This window comes from Neofelis nebulosa, chromosome 17 (assembly GCF_028018385.1).
Source record: "Neofelis nebulosa isolate mNeoNeb1 chromosome 17, mNeoNeb1.pri, whole genome shotgun sequence".
Taxonomy (NCBI): Eukaryota; Metazoa; Chordata; class Mammalia; order Carnivora; family Felidae; genus Neofelis; species Neofelis nebulosa.
This window is the reverse complement of record NC_080798.1, coordinates 652,892-668,180: the sequence shown is the minus strand read 5'-3', so window position 1 is coordinate 668,180 and position 15,289 is coordinate 652,892. Positions and strand designations below refer to the sequence as shown.

The following is a 15,289-nucleotide window of genomic DNA, read 5'->3' as shown; positions in this document are numbered from 1 at the left end:
CCTGGAGCTGCTTTGGATGCTGTGTCTCCCTCTGCCCCTCCCCCACTTGTGCTCTCTCTCTCTCTCTCTCTCTCTCTCTCTCTCTCTCTCAAAAATAAACGTTAAAAATAAATAAAATACATAAAAAATAAAAATTCCAGCCTCATGAAACATAGGGAAGTTCACACCACATCAAGGTCTTACAAATGCAATGAATGTGAGAAAGCCAGAAGCCCAAGGCCTTTACTCTCTGCATACCACAAATTTCACATGGGTGAAAACACCTTTAATGTGCAAGCAAGTACAATTTCTTGTTCCATATATCAAAACTTGGGGCGATCCCTAATGACGGTGCCGCCTGAATTGAACCTCATCCAAACACAAAAATCCCAGGTATGTTGGAGCTGCATTGCACTTTTTAACCTGCCCATGGCCTTTCCAGATTTATGCCACGGGTGGTTTCTGCGGAAAAAGCCATTTCACCTCTACTACCTGGCAGGTGCCTATAGTATGCATCTTTCACCCAATCCAGTGTGTTCAGGGAAGGGAACCTTGGTGCTTCCATTCCCAGCAGAGATTACTGAGAAGTCTCAGCACTCACTCTTTTTGTCTCTCTTTGATAAGCTGTGCCTTGTACCTGACCCATTTTTGGCCTAGTGGACTCTGTTCTTAACTTGACAACATAGACTGACTGCCTTTTCTGGGGATATTATTGGTTTCATGTGACTTCTGTGATGGAGGTTCCCAGCCATCAAGTCACCGATACAGGAGTAACTTGACTCCCAATGCTCTGGTTTGTATGATAATAGAGCCTTTATTGGTTAAGCTACCTTTAATCTTGGAGTTCTGTTCACTCTATGGGATGATTTGAAAAACAGCTGGGTTTTACAAACACAAAGAATAACCTGTTGTTGGGATCCCAAGCTTCGTGTGCCTCAGAGGTGACAGTATGATGGCAGAGAGTTGTTCTCCAGGTTTGCCCTTGTTTGCATTGCTGCCCAAGGCCTCCAATGAAAACCTTCAAGATCTCTGGGCCTAGTTTGTAGACTGAATGCCATAATATTTTCTGGGTTCAGAGGTACCTGAGGAGGGGGCAGTTCTCACGACTCCTGTGGTGCTTCTGAGAGCACCATGAAATTATTCACAGGGAATGTTGCCTTGGGCTCAGCACTGGTGAGGAAAACCTCCCAGGTCCTGCAGTGGAGTCATGGGCCAAATTTTGATGTTCAAAATTCTGTAGGGTAGCATGATTGTAAGACTAGAAGGGTAACTATAATTGTCACAGAACCACTAGATTAAGGACGCCTAGCTGGCTCAGTCACAAGAGTGTGTGACTCTTGATCTCCAGGTTGTGAGTTTCAGCCCCACGATGGGTGTGGAGATTACTAAAACAAAAGAAAAAACATAAAAGAAACTTAAAACACACACACACACATTAATAGTAAGAGGAGGATACTAACAAAGTGCTTAGAATGTGTTTTTTAAAGGGGTTTCCACAATGTTCCAATCACTATAGCTGTGAAGTATTGGTAGATACAGAACTTCTCTGACCTGAACTGTGAATCTTCTATAGCATAAGGCACAGTGGGATAAAATAATCTAAAAGTTTTGTGGATTCTTGTAGCCTCTCTGGGATGTCCTCCAGGCCATTTCCGTGCAGAGAAAAATATGAGTACAGAGAGAAGGGATAGCTCTTCTTCAAGTTATGGGAACCTTAGGACCCAGCCAGGATTCCTACTGAATCTGGTGCTAAGTCTTCATTATTCACTTAATTTTTGGCCACTGAGGCAAGAAGCCCTTCCCAGGGCATGAGGAGAGAGATGATGAAGTCAATGTAAGGGATTCTTAAAATAGGACATTCAAATTTCTTTCGAATTATATTTTTAAAATGTTAATGAGGCATAAATGATAAAATATATCTTCAAAATGCAATTTGATAAATTTTGACATTTATATATAAATAAATGAAACCATCATGTTTGTAATTAACCTATCCCTCACCCCCACACTTACCTTTAATGATGTCACTGTGCTCTGTAGTCAAATATTGATTTACCTTTCATTACAATATATTCATCTGCATTGTCTGGAACTTTATGATTAAAGTCATTAAGTGTTAGTTCTGTGGATTTGCCACTATTAGTTTACGCATTCATCTGTATGTATACGAGTTGTCTTCAGTTTTTGACTGTTGCAGGTAAAACTACAGAGGTTTGAATACAAATTTTCATATGGATAGGTTTCATTTTTCTTTTGTTAATACTTTGGAGTACATGTCTGAGTTACAGGGTTAGTGGATATATAACTTTTTAACGAACTCCATACTGTGATCTAAAATAGTTGTTTCCTTTTGTATTCCTAACAGGAGTGTTTGGAACTTCTAATTCTTCCATATCCTTGGCAGTAGTGGGTATGGTTAATCTTTTTTTTTTTTTTAATTTTTTTTTTTTAACCTTTATTTATTTTTGAGACAGAGAGAGACAGAGCATGAACGGGGGAGGGTCAGAGAGAGGGAGACATAGAATCGGAAACAGGCTCCAGGCTCCGAGCTGTCAGCACAGAGCCCGACGCGAGGCTCGAACTCACGGACCGTGAGATCACGACCTGAGCCGAAGTCGGCCGCTTAACCGACTGAGCCACCCAGGTGCCCCTATGGTTAATCTTTTTAAAACCTTTAACCCTTTTAATAATTGTGTAGCAGTGTCCTACTGTGGTTTTAAACGTATTTCTCAGATATTTTATGATGTTTAGCATTTTTTCATTTGTTGATTTGCCAGCTATATGTCCCTTTTGGCAAAATGTCTTTTTTATACTTTCGCCAAGTTTTTAAGATATATATAAAAGAATGAAACAACAAAGACTTATTCAGAACTTTATTCACTCTTTAGTGATGTGACATTTTTGCAATAAAAAGAATTGCTTTTTTTTTTTTTTTTAAATTTTTTTTTTTCAACGTTTTTTATTTAGTTTTGGGACAGAGAGAGACAGAGCATGAACGGGGGAGGGGCAGAGAGAGAGGGAGACACAGAATCGGAAACAGGCTCCAGGCTCCGAGCCATCAGCCCAGAGCCCGACGCGGGGCTCGAACTCGCGGACCGCGAGATCGTGACCTGGCTGAAGTCGGACGCTCAACCGACTGCGCCACCCAGGCGCCCCAAGAATTGCTTTTAAATACCAGAAGAATATTCCCTAAATCATCTTCTGCTATACACAATACAGTGGCCACACACAGCATATACCTTAGAGTTTAATATGCATTAACATGTTCTCCATCACATAAGTCTAAATACCTAACAATAAAATAAATCAAGCCATCATTTGTAGTGTTTGCAGTTTCCCCAGTGTAAATATTCCCACCATGGCCACGTGAAAACCGCCAGTGTGATATCACTGTAGCTGGAGTTCCAAGGTGCCAGGAGTATGCTAATCTATCTTTTTTTCCACCATAGCAATCCAGTGGCCACAAATAACCTCAAGAACACAGAAAATAAATGTAGTGGAGTGACTAGAAAGGTACAAGTTTTTATATATTTTTAAGCAGTTTCGTTTTGGTACAATTGCATAAAATAAGCTGCACATATTTCAAACGTATGTGTTCATGTACTTGGTTACAACTTAAACCAAAAGCTTCCTATTACCACCCCTCATTTCCCCCTGTTTTTATTTTAAAGAGGTGGCCACAGATATTTGAGAAAGACATTTCTGTTCATAAAGGTGGAATAAAAGGGAGAGACCTATCTTTCAAAGGGATATACCTTAAAGAGATGCAGAATTAACAAGTTTTCTAAGGTAAATGAGGAAAGGGAGGGGAGTAGAAACACCCTATTGTCTTTCTTTCTTTTTTTTAATGTTTATTTTTGAGAGCGAGCAAGAGAGAGACAGAGCACGAGTTAGGGAGGAGCAGAGAGAGAGAGGAAGACACAGAATCTGAAGTAAGCAGGCTCCAGGCTCTGAGCTGTTAGCACAGAGCCCGATGTGGGGTTCAAACTCATCAACTGTGAAATCATGACCTGAGCTGAAGTCAGATGCTTAACCAACTAAGTCCATCAGGTGCCCCAAACACCTCATTTTCAAAAGAGAATTAAGCCTCTTATTTTTAATTTATATTTGTCTTTACATGACATACCTGTGATGAAGGAGCATGAAGCAAGCTGAGGGCAAAGTACAAGTTAGCACACACCCCCTCCCCAGGTGGGACATGAATGATATTCCTTGGACACTCCCAGCTGCCCCAAAACAGGAAAGGACAAAACAAACAAACCAAACAAACAAACAAAAACATGGATAAACTGATAAGAGTCTCCACCATTTTACCAGAAAAAGGCAATCCCATCGTAGCCTAAAGTCCAGGAACTTCCTACTGTCTTAATGTTAATGCCTTGCTAGAGAGAAAAACAACCTTAGCTTGACAAGAGCTAGGCTTCCAATAAGTCTTCAGCATGTGAAAGTCTCTTTGGAAACTCCTTCTTGACTTTATCTACCCTCTGGACTTTATCTCCCCTGACTCCATAAAACACTCACCCCCACAACCGCAGTGCAGCTCTTCCTGCCCACGGGTCCTGTCCTTGTGCTTTAATAAAATCACCTTTTTGTACAAAAGACATCTTCAAGAATTCTTTCTCCAGACCTCATGAACCCCCCATCACTCTAAAACTTCATCACCTGGAAACACAAAAAGCGTAACTGTGTTTCCCTAGCACATTGTTCCACAGCCTGGAATCAAACATTTCAGATATCAAATGTGACCAGTATGTGGTGATGATACCAAAGCACAGCCTGGAGACCAAAGTGGACTGGGCACCCTGTGTGACAGATGTAGGCTTTAGGAGAGCCTAGATCCAGGTCTAGCCTGGGTCAACAGAAACAGATCAGAAAGAACTTTAATACAGGAAAAGAACTGTTTTATTTGAGCCACATTAGTATAGCTGCCTAGGAAACGTGATCTTCATGGGGAAAAAAGTGCTCCAGAGAATGAACAGTTTTTATAGGATTATATACTTTTTATATAAAGAGCCACAAATCAGTGTATCAGAGGTATGTTCTTGTAAAAGTTTAAAAAGATCATAGATTGGGGCGCCTGGGTGGCTCAGTCGGTTGGGCAGCCGACTTCAGCTCAGGTCATGATCTTGCGGTCTGTGAGTTCGAGCCCCGCGTCGGGCTCTGTGCTGACAGCTCAGAGCCTGGAGCCTGTTTCAGATTCTGTGTCTCCCTCTCTCTGGCCCTCCCCTGTTCATGCTCTGTCTCTCTCTGTCTCAAAAATAAACGTTAAAAAAAATTTTTTTTAAAAAGATCATAGATTAACACGTAGGCAGGAATAACAAGTTTCAATGTCCAGGAATGCAAGGAGTAGGAGCACTGATCAATACTGTAAGGGTGGGGAAAAAAATTGTAAGGGTGTACATTTAAGGCTATTCGTTTACAAAGCAGACATACAATTTATGCTTGATGGGCCATGAGTCAGGCTTTTAGTTCAAACAAACTTTAAGTATAATCGTACTGACTTAGAAAGAAATCTAAAATGGCTTCCCTTAGGGGTGCCTGGGTGGCTCAGTCAGTTAAGCTTCTGACCAGCTCAGGTCATGATCTCTGGCTCTTGAGTTCGAGCCCCACATCAGGCTCTGTGCTGATAGCTCAGAGCCTGGAGCCTGCTTCGAATTCTCTGTCTCTGTCTGTCTCTGCTCGTCCTTTGTCTCTCTCTTCCTCTCTCTCTCTCTCTCAAAAATAAACATTGAAAAAGTTAAAAAATAAATAAAATAAAATGGCTTCCCTTATATATCGGGCTTTTAGAATTTTTCTCTCATCATTTCTCCCTTTTGATCATATTCTTTCAACAGAAAGCATTGCTGATTATTTTGTCCCTCAATGCCAAAGTGACTACTCATTTGCCCTAGATCCAACATGTGCCTCCATTCTAGGCCAATTTAGGTTGCTTAGGAGTCTACATGGAGGTGTCAACAGTGCAGCCTTCAATAGGGTATATTATTACCATTTGTTCAGTGAGGATCCAATTGTTGTGCAAACACTCTATGTGTGCTTTGTGGTTTTTCTCTTTACATTTTAAATAATATTTATAGCATAAATACAGAAATCATAATAAAAATCCAATCAATAATATTTGAAGCAACCAATGGGGAGTAGGTACAGAATTAGAAGGGCAAGAGAAGAATCCAAAAAGTCTATTACAGATATTTTGATAATCTTGAATGAATTTAAATATGTTTGCCCCCTTTATCCACAGTTATTTGTGCTTTGTGATATGTTTGAGCTTTAAGATAAAATACATGCCTTTCAAGACTACATAGGCCTTTACCCCCTCTTCTCTAGCTCTGGGAACCAGAAATGTCTTTCTCAAGAACCCAGGAGCTGTCCCTTCAAGATGCAAAAGCATCAAGGGAGACAGCTCCTCTATTAGTTCCTGATAGTCCCCTGCCCCAGAGGGTGGGAGCCTCCTCTTCGTGGACAGCTTGCTCCAACCCACAAAACTACCTCCCGTTACTAGGATGAGGTTTGTCTTTCCTCAATTCCTTTTCCAATAAGCTAACACAGATAGTCACCTCAATGACCAAGTTAGAACAAACTCTATGACAAATACTGCTGTCAAGCTGTCTTACTTGAGGACTAGTTACTGTGTATCTGAAATATATGTACCTACTGGGTTGTATCTGTTGGCTCTAGAAGGAAGTGAGATTTTTTCCCCGTCTTTGCAGTTTCATGGTGAATGATGGCAATTCATGGCACATTGTGCCACTGACTAACAGTGTGTTCTGTCTCTACTGTCTCTGTGGAGAGGATCTGTGGGTGGAAGAAGATTGTTTTGTGTCCCCAACAGTTACCATCACACAAGTCTGCAGCAACAAACCTCATCGTCTGTCTCATCACTATTTAGTGTACACATCACGGGTGAGGGGGATCAGCTGGACAGTGTCAGAGACTCCATAAGCCACACCTAGAACATACCAAATTTTAATGAAAATGCCCCAGCAACATCAACAAATAAGAATTTAAAAAGGTAAGCAGACCCTGAAAGTTAAAAGACTTCTGAGACACAGCTACTGAAAATTGTAAGGATGTATATTGGATTCTGATTGCAATTAATCTGACTTAGAAACAAACACATTTTGGGGCACCCGGGTGGCTCAGTCAGTTAAGCATCTGATTTTGGGTCAGGTCATTATCTTGTGGTTCATGAGTTCAAGCCCCACATCAGGCTGTGTGCTGACAGCTCAGAGCCTGGAGCCGGCTTCGGATTCTGTGTCTCCCTCTCTCTCTGCCCCTTCCCACTCATGCTCTGTCTCTCTCTCTCTCTCAAAAATAAAAACATTAAAAATTTAAAAAGAACACATTTTGAGATGACTGAACATTGATAAAACATATTTTTGTGGTAACTACTGGCTTATAAAGGAGACCTTACATTTTAAAAATGCATTCTGAAGAGATTATGCATTAAATGATAACAATGTCTGGAAAAATATGTAAACTAACCCACTTGTATACACAGGGATAGACAAAGCAAGAACAGCCATGAAATGATAAATAATGGTGGAAAATTGGAGAAGGGTTCACCTGGCTTCTAATATTGTCATTTCCTTCGTGAGTGTGTGTACACTTATATATATTTTTAATGTAAGCTCTATGCTCAATGTGAGGCTCACAACCCTGAGATGAAGAGTCACATGCTCTAACAACTGAATCATCCAGGAGCCCCTTGTAAATATTTGAAAATAACCATAACCAAAGATAGACGGTGTCGCTGTATCAGTAATTTTATGTGTTGACAAGGATGAATTTTATTTTATCTTATTATTTTTTTTATGTTTATATTTGAGAGAGGATAGAGTGCAAGCAGGGGAGGGGTAGAGAGAGCCAGAGAGAGAATCTGAAGCAGTCTCCAGGCTCTGAGCTGTCAGCACAGAGCCACGCAGGTCTGGAACTCACAGATTGAGAGATCACGACCTGAGTCGAAGACACTTAACTGACTGAGCCACCCAGGCCCCGCGAGAAGGATGAATTTTAAAAGGAAGGAGGATATTTTTGGTTTCAGGGTGTAAGCATGAATCAGAACATCAAAATGTACATGTTAAGTATGTGTAGTTTGGGTACCTGGGTGGCTCAATCGGTTGGTGTCTGACTCGTGATTTCAGCTCAGGTCATGATCCCAGGGTTGTGGGATCAAGCCCTGCATGCGGGTCCGTGCTCTGTGTGGAGCCTGCTTGGGATTCTTTCTCTTTCTCTCTCTCTCTCCCTCTGCCCTACTCCCCCGTTCTCATTCTCTTTCTCTCTCTAAAACAAAAACAAAACAAAAAAAGTTATGCACAGTTTAAGTCAATATACCTCCACTGTTTTAAAAATCAAATATAAAAACTACTGATTTCCTAGTCATTATACTACATTTTATTATTTTTATGTTCTTGGGTTAATTGCAGCATTCTATCGGTATGGTAGAAATAGAATACAACAGTAGGCTACTGGCAATTCTTCCCAGTTCCATTTTCCCAACTGCCTTTTCCACTGATGTTTTTAAATTGGTCATGCTGACAGTATTTACACCAGGAAAATTGACAAAATGAACACTACAAATCATGGCTTGATTTATTGTACTGTTGAATATCTACACCTAAAAATATGATGGAGAATATACTAATAAGGAGATAAAACTTAAAAGTATATGCTATATGTGGTCACTGCACTGTGTACAGCACAACATTTTGAAAATATTCTCCTGGTATTCAAAGACAGTATGGCTGACAGCAAACAAGTCACATCAATGAAAAATGAATGAGGTTCTTAACATAAGTTTTTGTTGTTTCACTCTTATCTGTTAACAAAAAGAGAAACAGCCAAAATTCACTTTCAAAAATAAGCAAAATTTGGGGTGGCTGGCTGGCTCAGTCAGTAGAGCGTGCGACTCTTGATCTCAGGGTTGTGAGTTCAAGCCCCACATTGGGGGAAGAGAATACTTAAAACAAAATAAAATTTAAAAAATAAAAAATAAGCAAAAGAAATGAATAGATATTTTACCAAGGAAGACATACAGGTTGCAAATAAATGGGGAAAAAATGCTCAACATCATGGAACATCAGAGAAATGCAACTAAAACCACAGTGAGATACTGCTACACATTTATTTAAATGGGTGAAAATTTCAAAAGACTAACCATCCCCACTATTGGCAATGATATGGAGAAACTTAAATTCTCATACAGTGCTGATAGGAATATAAAACAGAACAACAATTTTATTTAAAAGTTTATTTACTTATTTTGAGCAAAAGAAGACTGTGAGCAGGACTAGGGACAGAGAGGGAGTGAGAGAGAGAATACAAAGTATGGGGCGCCTGGGTGGCGCAGTCGGTTAAGCGTCCGACTTCAGCCAGGTCACGATCTCGCGGTCCGTGAGTTCGAGCCCCGCGTCAGGCTCTGGGCTGATGGCTCGGAGCCTGGAGCCTGTTTCCGATTCTGTGTCTCCCTCTCTCTCTGCCCCTCCCCCGTTCATGCTCTGTCTCTCTCTGTCCCAAAAATAAATAAAAAAAAAAAAAACGTTGGAAAAAAAAAATAAAAAAAAAATAAAAAAAAAAAAAACAAAGTAGCCTCCGTGGTGTCAGCCTGGAGCCCAACACAGGGCTCAATCTCACAAATCGTAAGATCATGACCCAAACCAAAACCAAAGGTCAGATGTTTAACTGACTGAGCCACCCAGGTGCCCTAAGAATAACCATTTTAGATCACAGTTTGATGCTTCCTAAAAAGTTATATATTTTCCAGCATTGGAACCCAAGATATTATCACAGCTAAATGAAACATGCATATGAAGAATTGTATTAAAATCTGTGTAGCAGTATTATTTGCAGTAGTCAAAAACTGGAAGCAAATATTCATAAGCAAATTAACAAAATAATGGCATATCCACAGAACATATTTTTTCAGCAACATAAAAAGCATGAACTACTCATACAAGCATCATTAATGAGCCTCAAAATGAATACACTGCAACGAGGGTTCCCAGGGGGAAAAGAGTAAACACTTTATGACTTCAGTCATATAAAATTTTAGAAAAAAAATAAACTTCTCTATTATAAAGGAAACTAAATCAACAGCTGACTGGAGGGCAGAGGAAAGGAGATTATAAAAGGTAAGGAGGTAATTATGGGGTGATGAATAGGTTCATTATCATGATTGTGATAAAGGCTTCAGGAGTTGAAACGAATATCAAATCTTACTAAGTTTTACAATTTAAATATTGTATTTTATTGCACATCATTTGTACCTTCTCAAAGCTTTAAACTACGATTCAAAATAAAAATCTGTAATTTCTTCCATTTTTGGAGAATCAAGCTTAACAACACTATACTGACTCCACCATTGGACTCTGCACGCCCTGGGAGGGACGACTTGCCTCAGTGGTGACAAATACTGGTGAGCAGTGAAGGCCATTTCCACCTGATTCAATAGGAATGCAGGCTGGTCACAAAGGCCACAGAGCTAAACTACAAGATCTCCCTCCTTCTCGTGCTCATCATCTACCTGTACAGCAGTGGGCTTGAGGTGAAAAGCCCAGATAGGCTACAGGAAACAACAAAACCTTTAGATTATTTTCTCTGACAAGCTGTCAGACACCCAAGATGCACAGTTCTGGAGGTCCTGAGAATTTGTGCACCTGCTCATCCTTCACAGCCACAGAGACTAAATACTGTGCACACCCTTTAAAAGAGGTACATTTCAACCAGTTTGTTGCAGTCTCCTTCCTCCGCTTCATAGAAATCCAGTGTTTGTGTAACATGTATGATTGCCCCTATAATCTTACAACCAGTGACACTGGCCCGAGGAATTCAGGACATCGGGGCCTGTGGTTCCACTGTGGACTTGGGAACAGGCTCCCCTCGCCAGTACTAAGCAAGATGCAACACCTCGTGAGCAAGAGAAGAACTTCATGTGGCTCTGAAAACACTAAAGGTTGGCCTAACAACTGTTCCCTCCATAGGCTGACCTCTAACCCAGAGTATGCTGGACAAATTCAAACAGCATCCAATAATAAGTCAGACTTCCCGTGGCTCCCATTAGCAATGGTAGCCTCAAATCATTCTATGATGGTCCAGCTACATACCTTGCCTCAGATTTAGCCACTCAGAACCACGTGTGGGTCTCAGACACTCAAGGTCCTACACTGCTTTTGCCGTACTTGCTGTGCCCTCAGCAATTACAACTTTCCTCTGTCCAGCCAGTCCTCATTCCGAGCCAGCCCCACTGACTACCCACCTCAGGCCTAGTGATTCTCACAGATGACCAGATTTGCCCCTCACCATACACCAGGCTGAAGGAAAACATCCCAGGTTCCATCAAAGTCAAAACAAAATCTTGGTGAGTCCGTAAAGTGGAGAATAAGCACCTATTCCAGCCTGAGTGTTATTTGCCTCAGTTACCCCTTGCCTCCGCATCCATCTCACGTCCACTCTTCCCTTGGAAGCCTTGACCATCTGCCAGACTATCCTGTCTGCTGCCTTCATGGTCACTTGTCTCCCTTATCTGTGGATATGAAACCCAACACCATCACCCTGGTACGCAAGCAAAAGACCCAGTCCTTGGGCCCCCACCCTTTCCTTCTTCACCTCCTAATAGCATTGCCACCATAACCTGAAGTTGCCTTTCTTAAATGTGACCATAGCACACTCACCTTGGTCTTCACAATATCTCGTACATTTTAGATGTATCCAATCTGAATTCCTCCCCAGATTTCTCAACCTGTGTGTCCAGCTGCCCATTTTAGGGCTCCATTTCATGGTCTCTGATATAGCTTAGACTCTTAACAAGGTCAACACAGACCTCCTTATACCCCCGGTAAATATTACACCAGTTACCAAGTAGCTCATCTCAAATGATACAACTTTCATCCCAACTGCTAAGACCCTTGTGTACCCTGGGGTCATCATGGATTACTCTGTTCCATTCCCTTGCCCTCCACATTAGAAAATCTACTTGCCCTTTAAAGTAGGCAAGCAGTGGGGTGCCTGGGTGGTTCAGTCAGTTGAGTGTCCAACTTTGGCTCATGTCATGATCTTGCGGTTCGTGTGTTCGAGTCCTGTATTGGGCTCTGTGCTGACAGCTCAGAGCCTGGGGTCTGCTTCGGATTCTGTGTCTCCCCCTCTCTCTATCCTCCCCCTGAAAAATAAATAAGCATTTTAAAAACTTTTTTTTTTAAATTTTAAATAGGGAGCCAGAGGGATGCCTGGGTGGCTCAGTCAATTGAGTGTCTGACTTTGGCTCAGGTCATGGTCTCACAATTTGTGAGATAGAACCCCACATCAGGATCTCTACTGTCAGCTCAGAGCCTGCTTCAGATCCTGTGTCCCCCCCCCCATGCCCCTCCCCTGCTTACACTCTGTCTCTTAAAAATAAATAAACAGTAAAAAAAAAAAAAATAGGCAGCCAGATTCCAACCACAACTCCTAAGTCACAACTCTGTCATTAACTTGCACCTGGACAGTGGTAGTAGCCTTAACCCTGATCTTCCTTCCTCCTCTCTCAAGTCCACAGACTGTTCTCTGCTCTGCACCCAGATGGAGTCTGTTATAAGATCTTCATATCACTTCCTCATTCTGATCAGTTTTACCTCTAAGCATATACACATCCTGGTAGAGCTCCTAGGTTAACTTTCCACACTGGTTTACATTGGTCCCCAGTCATGGGAATACCACTATGTACAGCCTGCAATGGACTTAGAACCCTGGGCTGGGGGCTTCTCCAGTGTCCCCAGACTCGAGGACTGGAGGAATAGCATTAAGAGTCCCAGAAAATACCGGGGTGGGGAGCTAGCAATATCGAGGGCCTGGGACAGCCTCCACTGAGCTCTGTGAATTCCCTAAGAGCTGCTTCAGTCATGGGAACATGTGTGAAGAGGCAAGACTTTGAGAAATGGGTCCATGGCAGGGTTTGAGGAGCTCCTGCCTCTCTGTTCCCTTCCCTAACCCCAGAGCCAGCTGATTTTAGGCTCACTGTCTCACTTCTCACTCAATGCTCAATGTTGCCTCTCACCAGCAGTGACTGATATGGGGAACAAAGGCAAAAGAAAAAAATTAAATTTCCTTACAACTCAGAGCCTACTGACAAGTCCCTGAGAGAGGCAGTGAAACCTTCCTCTACAAACTCAACTGCCTTGATGTTAATACTTTACTAGAGGTAAAAAGCAATCTTAGCTTAACATCATCCTGAACGTCCATGATCCTGTAAGTCTCCTTTAACATAAAAAATTCCTTTGGAAACTTCCTTTGTCTGTACCTTCCCAAGATACATGCTAGCAATCATTTTCCAAGCATGAGGTCCTCTGATATATCCGTGAAGGGCCTAATGACTAAGGTGTTTGTTTGTTTGTTTGTTTGTTTGTTTGTTTTTCAAGTTTACTTCTTTCTGAGAGAGAGAGCTAGGGAGAGAGAGAGAGGGAGACAGAATCTGAAGCAGGCTCTGAGCTGTCAGTGCAAAGCCCAAAACGGAGCTAGAACGCAAGAGCCATGAGATCATGACCTGAGCTGAAGTTTGATTCTCAAAGGACTGAGCCACCCAGGCGCCCCTCATGACTACGGTTTTATGAGGCGGCAATAAATGGTCCTGGAAACCTGGCTTCCAAATTCCTTACAGACTTCCGCTATCCCTGACCCCCTCCCAACTTGAAAGTATATAATCAGTCACCCACCACAACCCAAGTGCAGCTCTTTCTGCCCACAGGTCCTGTCGCTGTACTTTAGTAAAACCACCTATTTGCACCAAAGCCTTCTCAGGAATTTTCCTGAACATTGGCTCTGAACCCACCCCAACATTTCCACATGAGTGACCTCAAGGAACTCCGCACCCTCCTCCAATCTGCTCTTCCTTTGAACTCCTTGGGGGAGTTAAAAAAAAAAATTTTTTTTTAACATTTATTTTTGACAGACAGAACGAGACTCAGCAGGAGTGGGGTAGGGGCAGAGAGGCGGGGGAGGGGGCGGAGACACAGAATCCGAAGCAGGTTCCAGGCTACGAGCTGTCAGCACAGAGCCAGACGCGGGGCTCGAACTCACTCACAGACCGCGAGATCATGACCTGAGCCAAAGTCGGGCGCTTAATCGACTGAGCCACCCAGGCGCCCCAACCTTTGGGAAATTTTTAAATCCCAAACGGAGATTGTGTCCCTCCTTTGGCCAGAATTCTCCTTGGCGTCTAGAGTCCTCACATGAAGGGACAACCCGCCAGTGCCCCTGTGACCCCGCCGCACACCCTGTGTCCCCCGAGGGCAGAAGGCGAACCCCACATCCCAGATTCGACCCCCTTGAACGCCCCCTGCAGCCCTGCACCAGTCGGCCCCGCCCCAACAGCCCGCTCCCGCACCCCGTCACGCCGGCGCTCAGATACGGGGTCCCCACCCGCGAGCGCCTGCCCAGCCGGGACACCGGGACCTGGGCCGCAGGGACCTGGGCCGCAGGGACGCGAGCAGGTGCCGGCGCTGCTCGCCTGGAGGGGCGGGGAGGCGGGGCGGGTGCGGGGGTCGCGCGTTTACCTCAGCCGGGTCCCTGCGCGCGGCCGCCGCCATCGGACTCTGTGGGCGGGGCGGACACCCGGGCGGGCGGTCCCCGTCCCGGGCGGCGGCGTCGCTGAGCCACGGACCCCTGTCTGCTCGGCGGAGACAGCGCTTCCTCCTCCCGTCCCTTCTGGGGCCCGTCACCTCGGTCCCCGGCCGGCTCTGAGGGCCCTCAGCAGGAAGGCCCATTCCCAGAGGAGCCAAACGACCGCCAAGCCGAGAACGCGGAAGTCCTCGCGCCTCACAGGAAAAGCCTATTTTTCTGGGACTTCGTTAGTTACCTACCCTGCAGCTCTGCGCTGAGCTTTCAGGGTGTTCTAGTGCCCTGGATCCACAGGCAGGGGCTGGGTTGGTTCCTAACTGAATTCTGGTGGAAAGGAGGAAATCCTCAGGCACTTGGAGAGGGTGACTACTGGTCCGAGAGCAGAGAGGCTTCGCACCTTACTAAAAGGGCTAGGTGAGATTTCCGGGGAGTACTGTCTGCAGCTAATCAACCAAGTGTTTGGAGACCGGATCTTGGATTCTAGAATCTCAGCATGTTCCTAGTGACTAAAAGTATTTCTAGATGCTTTACAAGTTCACAAATCCAGGGGCGCCCTGGGGTGGCTCAGTTGGTTGAGCATCCAATCTGACTCTTGATTTCAGATGAGGTCATAATCCCAGGGTCATGGGATCCAGCCCTGCGGCGGGGAGGGAGGGGGGGCTCCGCGCTGAGCATGGAGCCTACTTAGGATTCTGTCTCGTCCTCTACCCCTCTCTCCTGCGAGCGC

At 43.8% G+C, this 15,289-nt stretch overlaps 1 protein-coding gene and 1 long non-coding RNA gene across 2 annotated transcripts in view; both read right to left on the bottom strand.

Moving 5' to 3' along the window:
- Nucleotides 1-14,745, bottom strand: part of LOC131498964 (zinc finger protein 256-like) — a 259,197-nt gene extending 244,452 nt beyond the window's left edge. The window contains exon 1 of the mRNA XM_058706558.1: nucleotides 14,499-14,745. Coding sequence (XP_058562541.1) covers nucleotides 14,499-14,708 — 210 coding nt within the window. The 5' untranslated portion in view covers nucleotides 14,709-14,745. The remainder of the gene's footprint in view (nucleotides 1-14,498) is intronic.
- LOC131499005 (uncharacterized) lies at nucleotides 3,214-9,296 on the bottom strand. The gene is made up of 2 exons (XR_009255702.1): nucleotides 6,839-9,296; nucleotides 3,214-4,641 (listed from the first exon to the last, which is right to left on the bottom strand). It is a non-coding gene; the product is annotated as an uncharacterized LOC131499005 (long non-coding RNA).
- Nucleotides 14,746-15,289: the final 544 nt, after the last annotated feature.